We start from the raw sequence: 12,859 nt of genomic DNA on the forward strand, positions 1-12,859 counted from the left end.
TATTAAAGAATTGACCTGAAAATTGCTATTATCTATTTGATCTATGATTTATAAATTAAAAGTAGAGACTAGAACAAGGCGCATGTGGGTAATAGCAAAAGTTTGCTGGCCTGTGCAGAATAAGTTAGTTAGTTATAATCAACACAGATGGGGGCAAATAGTCACAGAAAGGTAGCAGTGTTAGTCTGTAGTGTCACAAAAGCAAGCAGCCCTGTAATACCTTAAAGACTAACAAATGTATTAGGTAATGAGCTTTGGTGGGTATGACCCGTTTCATATTTTCATACTGGAGTAGACAATTAGAATCCAGCATTAAAACAGTGGAAGAGAGAGGCAGTGGGGCGGGGGGAAGAGGGAGGAGAGTCTCTGTTACTAATAGGTCCAGTGGAAGAAGTAAATTGAGTAGGAGTAGGATGGGTGCCCGTCCTGCAAATATCAAAGGTGGGGAAATTGCCCTTGTAATGCATAAGATGATTGAGATCTCTGTTAAGCCCAAGGTTAAAAGTGTCAAACTTGTAAATCAATTCCAATTCAGATGTCTCCCTCTGTAATCTTGCGGTAAAATCCTTTTGTAGAAGAATGGCTACTTCCAAATCCTTTATTGAATGTCCAAGGAGGTTAAAGTGTTAACCCATAGGTGTGTGTACTCCAGTTCCTGATGTTGGGTTATGTCCGTTCATCCATTGACACAGATGTTGGCAATCTCAAAAGAGAAACCAGGACTCTGTGTGAGCCTTATACATCCGTCCAGGTCAAGTTTTGAAAGGATATTGGCTGTGCAGTGTGCACAACTGTGCATTGCTGTTGCCTTATGAAAATGAAGATCTTCAGACTCCAGGTCTGTCAAATACAAGCCATAAGTTAACTTTGGAAAGCATTTTCACTAATGTATATGACTTTAAAAAACTTTCCAGATTCCAAATGTCTCACTACCATTTTATTGCTATTTTATGGAATCTTTTGTGTGGGCCAGAAAAACTACTTGTCTTGTTCAGCTTACGTTTACAGCAGCAGTTTGTACTACAGGTTGAACCTCTCTAATCTGGAACTCTCTTGTCCGGCAACATATGTTATCCTCATGATTTTAGCTACCTGGATGATCATGTATCATGGATGTGGCCGAGTTTCCTGTGGTCCCATAAAATTTGTTTACAACCCCCCAGTCATGGCTCTGTGTTCTGTGCTGTTATTTAGTTGTAATGTATCCATAAATGTATTCTAGAAGTCCAGTGAGCAATGAAATTGTTGGTAATACTGCTGGACAGCATTGATCTTTCATGGTCCAGGAAGTTCTCTCGTCCCTCACCTGTCAGGTCTGGAGGGTGCTGGATGAGAGAGGTTTAACCAGTACTGTGTAGTCTTGCAACATTCAATCCTTAAAACTGTATTGATTAGAATCAAAATGAAATAAGGCAGTTATGCTGTCTCATAATATTTATTTTCAGTCCTTTCCAAAAGGGAAGTAGAGAACCAAATTGGTTGGATGTTTGCTCTTTTTATTTAATTTTCGTTGTTGCAAACAAATAACTCACAAATGGCCATTAGAATCACCTGTGCTGCCAGTGCTGCAGACTTCATTACCAGTATATATTTTTTTTCAATTACATGATCTAGATTTGAAAATGGAGGTAATTGGTTTGAATCTTGGTGGAATACCATTAGTTCTGTTAATTTATGAGTAATACATGATGTTTCAGTGCCCACATTATGCTATCTTCAATAGTTTAGAAACTAGTTTCATGGCATGATAGAATGCTAACTGTAGAAACAATATGTTTTCCTGGGTGGCTTTTACAAATTCTCCAAACTCTTGATGTGCTGTTGCTTCAAGCCAAGAATTTGGAGCTTGTTGACTTCCAAATCATGCAGGAATTGTGAACTAAATTCAGCTGACAAGGTAGAAGAGATGCCAAAAATCATTTATCTCTAGCAATAGATGCAACTGTATAGTTCACTATCCAGGTAGTTGCATTAAACCCAATCAATTTCGTACATGAGCAGTTGCGCTTTTATTTTGAAAACTATGATAATTTGGGAAATGAAAATTAGACCTATTTTTCTGAACATGCCAATGAACTCTATCACCATATATATATATATATATATATATTTTTTTTTTTTTTATTAAGGAAGTTCAAGAAAGCAGCTTGGACACCAGTTCTCTAAAGCTGATGCTCAGGCTGAAGGCTATGAAACTTTTCCTAGACCAGGTCTACACTAGACCTGAAAGTCAATCCTAGATATGCAATTCCAGCGAGGACAATTATATAGCTGGAATCAATGTATTTTGGATTGATTTACGTGGCCATCCTCACAGAGGGAGGTTGACAGGAGAAACTCTTCCATCGACCTCCCTTACTCCTTGCAATAAAGAGGATGTCTTCCAGGGTCTGCTGTTGAACTCCAGAGTTCAATTTTGTGCATCCCCATTAGGCACATGAAATCGAACCTTGGAAGATCAACCCAGTAAGTGTAGACATACTCTTTGGTCTGCATTATTAGATATTTTGAAAAATCAGGTAATTGTGGCTTGGGAGGTTAACAGAGATGGTCTGTGGAAAAAGAGAGGATAATTAATTTCTTATTAAATGGTCTGATGCTTTTCTATATCATACACTGGTGATATATACTTTCTGTTAAAACCAGATACAGTAAGGTCTCAGAGTACGCGACCCCGATTCCTGTAGTAAACACTGTACCGCAATTTCCAGTTGTGTTTAACTTGCTCCCTCCGCCCAGCTCCAGCTCAGCCCCCCAGCTCTGCTCACCACCCGGGCATAGCTCCTGTTCGCCCACCCACACACCCGTCTCTGTCTCTAGCTCACCACCCGTTAGGTGGGCTCAGGCTCAACCTGCCCGGCCCTAGTTCAAACCTGCTGCCGGCTCACCACCCGTGCACAGCACCAGCTCACCCTGCAAGCCCACTCCTGGCTCTGGCTTACCACCACTCGCACCCAGCTCCAGCTCACCCCCCACCCTGGTTTAAACTGCCCATGCACAGCTCTTGTTCAAGCTGCTCCCCCTCCAGCGGCTCTGGTGCACCCCCCCGCCAGCTCACAACCCACGTGCGGCTCTCATTTAAGCCGCCTGACTCGTACAGCTCCGGTACGACACCCCTGCCCCCTTCCCACCCATGCACAGCTCTGGTTCCAGCTCAGACCCTGCCCCCCGTGGCCCAGCTCACCACCTGTGCACAGCTCCGGCTTAACTCTATCCCTCACCCCCCTGCAGCCCTAACCCACCCCAGGCTTAGCCCACCTCCCACCCCACCTGCCTCCCATGGCCCCAACCCACTGCGAGGCTTAACCCTCCCCAGCTGCCACCCCCAGCCCAGGGCTTACCTTTCTGCTGCTTCCACAGCTGCAGAGCCTGTGGCCTGCCGGGGAAGAAGCTGGACCCCCACTTATGCGAAATCCAGGTTGACGTGAGGGAGCATGGAACGAAACCCTTGCATGCTCTGAGACCTTACTGTAGAATGTAGCTTCCTCGTTGTTATAATACCTGATTAAATTACTTCATTTTGCTTTTGCTGTATATGCTGCTGTTTGGGTTTTTATTTTTATTTAATTTTTTTGGGGGGGAGAATTTTCATAGGTGTTCTGCATAAAAAAAATTGTTTGGTGTTCTGTGGTCTCAAAAAGTTGAAGAAACACTGTGTCTAGAGAACCACAGCTGTCTTTCTTGAGTGCTAATTGTCAGCATAATATGCAGTTCAGGACTAAGTAAGGATCTAGAAAGGCCCAGATCAATATAATAGAGGCCAGGGCTGTGCAGTGGCTGACAAAAAGTTCAGAAGAAACAAATGCATGTCTGATTTGCATCAAAAGAATGTTGAAACTCCTGTGCAGAAAATAGAGAATTAGACAGGTCACTGCTTATGCCCTTATTGTCCAATGAGAGTCCCAAACATTTACTACTGAATGTATTAGAAGGGTAGCTGTGTTGGCCTATATCTGCAAAAACAAGTAGTAGTCCTGTGGCACTTTATAGACTAACAGATTATTTGGACTATAAACTTTTGTGTATAAAGGCCCTCTTTGTCAGATGCATGTCACGTCTTTGCCCACAAAAGCTTATGCTCCAAAAAAAAAAATCTGTTAGTGTATAAATTGCCACAGGACTTCTCATTGTTTTTACTATATTGCTCCAGTTTCTTAAATGGCTTTCTCAAGGATTGAGCTCACAACGCTGGCTTTAGCAGGCCAATGCTCAAACCACTGAACTATCCCTCCCACAGTTCCGTTGCCTGTCATTGCAGTGGTGAGAGCTGCCCCTGGAGGAGCATTTACAGGAGAAAATCCTGTTTAGCCTTTGCAGCCTTGAAGCAGAACACTCAATTGCTGGCATAAGACATCTGTATTGCCTATTGATCAATCAGAAGTCCAGACAATAAAGTTCCTTATGTACCCAGCCTCAGGCCATCACCCAAACACCTCAGTCAAATAAAGTTCTACCAATCTCAAAGGATCAGGCACATTACCTTCCAGGTCAATAAATATTTCAGACCATATTCCAAATACATACCTGTAGCCAATTCTTATTAAATCAATGAAAATTTATTAAAAAGGAAAAGAGTGTATTGGTTAAAAGTTCAATATACATGCACTAATTTCTTGCTTAGTGTGTACTTATGTTCCTGGTAAATTGTTACTTTAAACAAGATGATATTAAGCCAATCCTATTTTCCCCATAACAATGAATGTACATAGGATAATTAGGGTCCAGGTAAACTTTTTTCAACAGACAAAACAGTATATGCATATACCCTATGTTTTAAACATTTTAGTACTATACACAGCAGTGATTATTGTGAAGCTTCCTTGAGGGTGGAGTCAGAGAGGAATATTTTGTGGCAAAATGTCTTGCTACTAAATGATAAACTAGCATTTGACTGAGCCCTCTGCAAGACCAGATGGCCCAAGAGATGAGGGAGGAAACACAACAGACACACAGCAGTGGCTGTAAATACTTCCCTGTGGAAACAAAAAAGCAGTAAAGTAGCACTTTAAAGACTAACAAAATAATTTATTAGGTGAGCTTTCGTGGGACAGATCTACTTGGTCTGAAGAAGTGGGTCTGTCCCACAAAAGCTCACTGCTTTTTCGTTTTGATAGCATATAGACTAGCACGGCTTTCTCTCTATTCCCTGTGGAAACTGAACATGATGATGAACCCACTGGAGTGCACTACTCTCCTCTGTATGGCACATACATGGGTGCACAGTGCCAAGAGGTGTATGTGTAAGATACAGACACAATTGGAGGGGAGGAGGCAGGGGCGTGAGAGAGAGGCAAGCAGCTGTGCATTGCACCTTCAAGTATTCTGACCCCACTTCATATACCCTGTACATCAGTAATGGCTTTTATGGTCATATTGCAATCAGATAGCACCACAGCAGGGCAGCAACAAATTCAGATCTGGATGTAGGAAATGAGAATCAAACCTGCTGAGTGCACATTGATTTGAGAGAACTTCACTGCTAATAGGTTTCTACTGAGCATGTGCAAATCGTGTTGTCAGTTTGTTCTGAAGTTGGGTCAAGTTCTGAGCTTGGCCAGATTTGGGTGAACTTTCGTGAAAGTTACATCCCTGGTATCAAAGCAATCCCTATTTCAAAACATGGAGGAATTAGATCGTCCCAGTGAAGTAATTATACTCTATTTTTTCTTTTTTAAAAAAAGGGAGAAATATAATGTTAGATAAATTTGTTCAATAAATTACCCTCTGAAGGAAAAAAATAAAACATTAGATGCAGCTCTACTCCTTCCCCCAGTATCTGCTCTAGACCAGGAACAGAGCAGAAGTTTGGGGCAGGAGCAGTGTCATGCCAAGGTTGGGGACAGTGCTGGGAGCTGGGGCTGCAGCTGATGATTGAACCACAGCAGAGCTGGGCACAGGAAGTGTCTGGGTAGTGCTCTCTCTCCATTCCTCCCTCCACAGAGTGCACCTCAGAGTTTGGACTTCTGCCTTAGACTCTAGTTTTACTATCTAATATTGTGGCTTATCGTTGACCTAAACATAATACTGACATTATATAGACAGACACTTGTGATTTGTAAAGAGTTGTTCATTATTCTCTCTCTCTCTCTCCACTCCTTTGTAGGAATATATTAAGGGTCTCTGTGAACCTGAATTAGAAGAACAAGAATATTATCCAAAGGACATGCACTGCATTTTTGTTGGCGCACAGAGCCAATTTCTTAACTGTCTGATTCAGGATACCTATGCTGATATAACAGTGCAGGAAATAGGATTGCTTAGTATCAAGGGTAGTGCAGAAGCTGTTGTGATGGCTAGAAGTCACATTCAGCAGTTTGTGAAACTCTTTGAAAACAATGAAGGCTTATTAGGTGACAAGGAATCAAACATAAAAAAGCAATTTAAACAATTTGTGGAGGCACATGCAGATAAATATACAATGGACTTGTTGATCTTGCCTAGCTCATTAAAAAGAGAGCTTCTGAATCTTACGCAAAGTGATTGTTGTGAAGCAGATGGCAATATTATAGATCTTACTACAGAGTCTGAAAGTGCACCTGAGCTTTCACAGAACAAAACCACAAAACTAACTGTAATGAATGGAGATGAAAGAACAGTTGGGGAGGAAGCAAGAAATAAAGCTGGAACTCCTGTTACGGAGCTTACAAAACAAATGGACACAGTGTTTTCCAGTACACCAGGAAGTTGTTTTGTTCCTATAAATGGTGTGACTCCACTTGAGGCATCTGTTTCCAAAGAGAGGCAGTCATGTAAAAGGAGGTGTTCCGATGCTGAGGAAAGGCTGCCTAAGAAACAGTTCTCATTAGAAAGAGATCAGGAGGGCAGGCCTATGCCATGTAGTGAAGATCTAGATGGTCGTGCAGTTGTTGATCTCATTTCTGATAACTGCACTGAGTCTGATGATCCAGGTTTCTCCATTAAAGATTGTGAGGATGCTAGTGAGGAAATGGAATACAAGATTCTTGTAAACTTTTTCAGGACCATGGGATATTCTCAAAAAATTGTAGAGAAAGTTATTAATGAATTGGGACAAGTGATGGAACCATTAACGCTCTTGGAAGCAATAGAGAAGGAAAGTACAAAGTCTCAGAAGGAAAAGGAACTGTCACAACAAATATCTAGAACTGTAAATGTGCATTCAGGTGATAATGCAGCTCTTCCGCAGACTCTGCAAGATAGAGATTCTGTCAGTAAAAAACAACTTAAATCCAGTCCTACTTTAAAGGAGACAAAAAATGTGCAACAAAAAAGAGCAAATTCACCTTGTGCACGGCTCTGGGCAGAAGACAAAATGCGTGTAACAGACTATAAAAATAAAGTTGTTCTTCCTTCATGTAACAATTCAATAGGACATAGTAAAGAAGTGCCCTTGAATTCCTCTGATCAGAGTCACATTTCCTGGACAAATGATATAGAAACTGATGGTCTGGTACCTTTTAACTCTTCACAAAATGTAATGAAAAATGGAACACTAAAGGATGTTGACTTTGTAGCAAGAGGGAGCTCAGACCAAGAGCACTCCTCAGTTCAGACTGAAATGGTAATTCACCAAAAATCTGCAGGGATCTCAGATAAACCAAATATTCAAGCTGTTCATCAGGAAAGACCACAACATCGCAATCCTTCCCAATCTAGACTCCTCCACCAACCCCCTTTTGATATCCCCAAACCTGCTGAAGACCTTCGTCCAGCCTCTGAATTTCCACTCCAACTGCATGCTCCAAATCTAGAGAGGAAGACAGTGGGACCATACAGTCATCATACAGAAGCCTCAGTTACTGGAGTTCAAAGGTTTATGGATTCTCTGAAAAAGCCGTACAAACTGGAGTTGAAAAATGAACCTGGGAGAGCATCTTTAAAATACATCATTATAGATGGAAGCAATGTTGCAATTTCGTAAGTATTACTAGTTTGCATTACTTATTATATGTCAGTGAATTTCCAAGTGAAAGTTGGAGGAGCATAGCACAGCTTGGGTATAAAAGTTTTTCTTGTCAAAAATTCTTGCTAACTAGCCTGCGTGTGACCAGATATTTATTTACTACTCTTAATCTGTGTCTACACCAGCCCCCTTCTTTGAAGGGGGCATGGTAATCAGTCTGAGTGGAGCGTACTAATGGAGTGCTGCAGTGAATATGCAGCATCTCATTAGGCTAATTCTCCCCTGCAGCAACTTCAGCATTGCAAACCTTGAAGCATTGGCATGCTGTGTAGCTACGGGCACTTTGAAGTACCCACACAACTTGGGAGCCAGGGTACTTTGAAGTTGCGCAGGTTCTTTGAAGTGCCCATGGCTACATGGCATGCTGGTGCTTCAGAGTTTGCAACTTCGAAGTTGCCACAGGGGAGAATTAGCCTAATGAGGTGCTTCATATTCACCACAGCACTTCATTGGTATTCTCTGCTCGGGCTGAGTACCATGCCCCCTTCAAAGAAGAGGGCTAGTGTAGACACAGCCTTAATTCCCCTCTAATCTTGTAGTAGGGGGCTAAAGTATTAAGTTTTATTGGGTGAATTCTGTCTACCCCAAACTAAATAAGTATGATGAACCTCATTTAATTATCTATTTAAACTGTAGAGAGAATTGCAGTTTAATATCTGTATTCTCCTTGTTCTGTTATAAATATGTATGGTACTTCTGTTTAATAGTTGCCATGTTCCACTTAGTTCTTTACATACCTCACAAATGATACTCAAATATTGCGCTGATGTAGGTGGTATAAGAATAGCAGTCCCATTTCTGCCATGAGTGAAGCTGAGTCTTTGTTTGGGGGTGGGGTGCGGGAAACTTTGACCATATGTTAAATGGAGCTGGTTGCACTACACTGTGTTGACAGATACACCCCTGCCAACTTAGTTTTTACTCACAGGGCAGTGGAGTAAAGATGGCAACAGGAGAGCTCTCTTGGCCAATGACTTGGCCTGTCTTCACTAGACCTGCGAAATCAACACTGTTCCAGTGATCAGGGCAGTGCTGATTTACTCAAGTATAGACAAGTCCTGAGATATAACTTCAAAATTGACCTCTTGTATAGTTGTTCTTAGGGATGTTAATGGCTTACAGATTCTGGTTAATCAGTATGGACTGGAGCAGCCCCCATCTGTAGCGGCACAGGAAGCATTGGCTGAGCCAGAGCAGCCAGGGTTCCTGGCATACTGTGGGTGGCATTTGGAGAAGCTGGTCCAGCCTGGCTGAGCTGTAGCAGCCTCCCCAGCCGCTTCCCCAGTTGGTTAAACAGTTAATTGTTTAACCAATTACCTGAGATTTTTACATCCCTAGTTGATCTCATGCACCTCAAATTATGGCGTTGCCAAGCAAATGTGTGGTAGAGTGAGTACTTCCTTTAGAATTCTTCAACACTGTAATGTGAAATTGTGATAATCTAGGAGTGTGTCATTTCTTTCCTGGAAAACAGCTCTTCCTCAATAATAGACTAATTGAGCTTCCTGCTTCTCTACTGGCTAATACTAACATAAGAAATAAGCTTTTGTAGTCTTGTAGTATTTCTGCAATGAGAACAGAGATATTGTCTGCTAAGAAAATGTTTCTCATCTTAGAACTCACCACAAAATGTAAAAATAAACAACAAACCAAAACAATAGAGAAAAAATCCCCTCTCTGAACTAATTTACTCTTGATAAGCTAGAGAAAGAGTTAACAAGGAACACTAATCAAGGTGATAAGAAGGCCCTGATGATAGCTATAAAACTTCAGGTGGTGATCAGGGTTCCCTCCAAGGTGTGTGGCCATTCAGCTGTCGAAAAAGCACCACTCAGTAGCTCAGGGCTTTGGCCATCCAGCTGTGTAAAAATCACCATGCAGGGACTCAGGGCTGCCCTGCACAGTTGCCACAGCTACCTGAGAGACACTCCTCCAGCCCCAGCAGTAAGGCCAGATCAAGAAAGGGGCTTTAGGGGCTGCAGATGGACATAACCTCCAATGTTCCCTTTACTTTCTTATTGAAGTTAGTGTTTGAGTGGGACGCTTCAGAAAGTAGGCCAGAATGTTGTCTGTAAGAAAGATTTAAGAATGGACCCCTATGCTGCAGGAAATGCTTTCAGCTGGATGGGATGTACAGCAGGTCTTATCTCTTATAGCCAGTAAATCCAAGATGTTGCTGAAAAGAATGATTTAAAATCTGTGTCCTAAACAAATAAAGTTTAGTATTTTTCAGAACATGTAAATTTCCCACAATATTAATTTAAATCATTATTTCCTGCCCTAAATGTTTAGTGTGTCTTTATGCTATTAAGCATCTGGAATATAGTTTCCCAGCAGTATTTGTAAATATTTGTGTTTGTGTTTACATTTGTATGTGACTTATTTAAAGAAAGTTTACAAACCTTTGTCTAGATAAAGATGGGAAAATGCACTCTTAATTACTATACCTTGTGCAGCTAGAAACAGCCATGGATTTAACCACCTAATCCCTAAACTGTGCATCTTGTTAACAAACTGTGGACAGATTCCCTTATTGGTAAAAGGGATACAACTTCCACAAATTCCTCTTTCTCCTTACTTCACCAAATATCTTCACTTTCCAAGCCCCAGTTCCTTCAGACACCTAAAAGGAGTTGATTATATAGCAACATCTGGATCCAGTGAAAAGGATGAAGGACTTGAAATGAGGCTTCCTCAGTCTCAGAAAACATGAGCATGCAGAGTATGTAGTGTTTATATACAACAAAAAGTTTTGTGCAAAATACTAATCTTTGTTTTACTAAAGTACCTATGACAAAGGCTTTGATTTAGTCGGGGTTTTTTAGTACAAACCAAGGACTGGCTACGGGCAATAAACAAACATGCACGACCAGTTAACTGTCCATGGCTTGTACTAAAAATACTTGTTGTTAAATCTTGTATGGAGGGGAGGCTGCTGGTGCTGGGGAGGGGGAATCTGGAAGAGTGATGGTAGTGGGTGTTAGCGGCCAGTGGTACTAGCTGTTCTGAGCTGTGGACTGCGGCTGCTCTGGTCACCCAGGGACTGAGCTGAGAGTTACCAAAGCAGCAGCTGGTGTGGCTGTACCATAAGCCAACTGAGCAGCTGCCTCTGGCCTGCATAAATGACACAGGTGGTGGAATCTGTGACTTCCACAGGCTCCATGACAGACATGGAGCTGTACTTAAGACTTATGGGATTCTCACGTGGGGATTATTTCATAGTGCCTTATGCTTCTGGTTTTGAAATCTTCTTCTGTTTCCCTTTATGCTGACTTATAACTCAAAATTTGTTGTAGTTTATAATAAACTGGATATAATTTTAGTGTTAGATATTTTCACTTACACAAATTGTCACCTCATTTTCTGCTGTTCACGTGCAGATCATGGCTGTTTCTATGGTTTCTTCTAGTGTAAAACTGGACAATCCAAGTCTGGGTATCATCTCCACTTCTAGTCATATCTTCAGACTGTATTTGGACTGAAATCTAGAATACAAAACATTAATAAAGTGTGATTTGAGTCTTTAGCCCTCAGGAGGATTAAAACACATTACCAGCATAAATATTAGGCTTGTTTGGAGTCTGACAGATGTTACTTTGTGGGGTGCAATGTTTTCTACTAAGAACATCCTATTAGTCTATTATCCAGTATTTAATAATTAGTTTAAAATGGTCTACACTAGTGATAAAGAACAATAAAATACAGGTATGTTCCCAAAAGCATAGGTTCTTTCAAATTTTCTCAGATGTTACAGTATTGAGTGCATTACAAAAACTAGATGTTCTATTGTATCTACTTTGTAACAGTTTTTTACTTTTCTTTTTCCCCTAGTCCTATCTCCCCGATGACTTCTGTTTCAGGCCATTTTTTATATTTGGTGATATTTTAGCAGGCATGGTAGTGTTGCCAGAACTGGCTTCTATCCTCATACCTAATCTCTTGGAACCCTACCAGGGGCCAGGGTGCTTTCTGGCATATCTTTTGAGTATTCTTAGTGTTTCTTATTATACCTTATCTGCATTTGTGGCTTCCAGCACTGTAGTGCCTCAACAACTACTTCACTGACAGGCTTTGAATTCACAGGTACAAAATATTCATGATGAAAGTAGATACACACTCTTGCAGTCAGAGACCAAATCTTACTTTCACTGGCCAAATACAACTAATAAATTTTGAAGGGAAAATATCTAATAATGTTTTCATGGACCTCTTTATAATCTGTTCAAAAAGGGAGAAGGAGTCAAAACTTGCTTTTCTGAGTAAATGAATATGTCTGAGGGAAAAAATCTTGGTTTGCTTGTGGTATATCATGAATGGTCAACCAGGTGAGTTTTGAAGACTTGTTTGAAAATGATTTGTTCTGTCACTTGTTAGATGATGTGGGAGTCTTTCAAAAGCACCATCCTTAAAGTATGGTGGTTATTGAGTAAAGGAGATGATGATAATTTGGTAACTATTGTTCTAACTTCAGTTTAAATCCGATACATAGATACTGTCTCTGAAGAATTAATTTGGGTACCAGTCTTGAAGTGCCAGCATTATAAGGGTTAACTGAAATACTTGATTAACACTTCCTGTCACTTGACTGGTGTAGCCCTGGCAAGTCTTACGGGGAAATTCTATATGACCCACAACTGTATGACAGTACTTGAATAAAAAAAAGTACAGTGTTGTTACAGTAAGTAGCTTTACGACTGAACCATTTCCTCATTGTTCAGATTTTGTTATTTAGAAAATAGTCATGCAAATAGTCATAACTGAGTCATAATTTATCTCAACCTTTTTTAGACTGATTTCCCAAACTTGTATAATGGAAAAGAAATGCAAATTGCTGGGGTTATGTAGAAAGTAACAAATCCACCACATCCTCCTAGACTTTTAGACAAGGACGCTTTTTTTCTGACAAAAGAGAGTGAA

General features: G+C 40.9%; 1 protein-coding gene across 2 annotated transcripts in view; it reads left to right on the forward strand.

Moving 5' to 3' along the window:
- The window catches only part of N4BP1 (NEDD4 binding protein 1), a 43,453-nt gene that overhangs the window by 6,457 nt on the left and 24,137 nt on the right, over nt 1-12,859 (forward strand). For both annotated transcript variants that reach the window (XM_075008575.1, XM_075008576.1), the window contains exon 2: nt 6,104-7,896. In XM_075008575.1, the coding sequence (XP_074864676.1) occupies nt 6,104-7,896 (1,793 nt within the window). The remainder of the gene's footprint in view (nt 1-6,103; nt 7,897-12,859) is intronic.

Source organism: Carettochelys insculpta, chromosome 14 (genome assembly GCF_033958435.1).
Source record: "Carettochelys insculpta isolate YL-2023 chromosome 14, ASM3395843v1, whole genome shotgun sequence".
Taxonomy (NCBI): Eukaryota; Metazoa; Chordata; order Testudines; family Carettochelyidae; genus Carettochelys; species Carettochelys insculpta.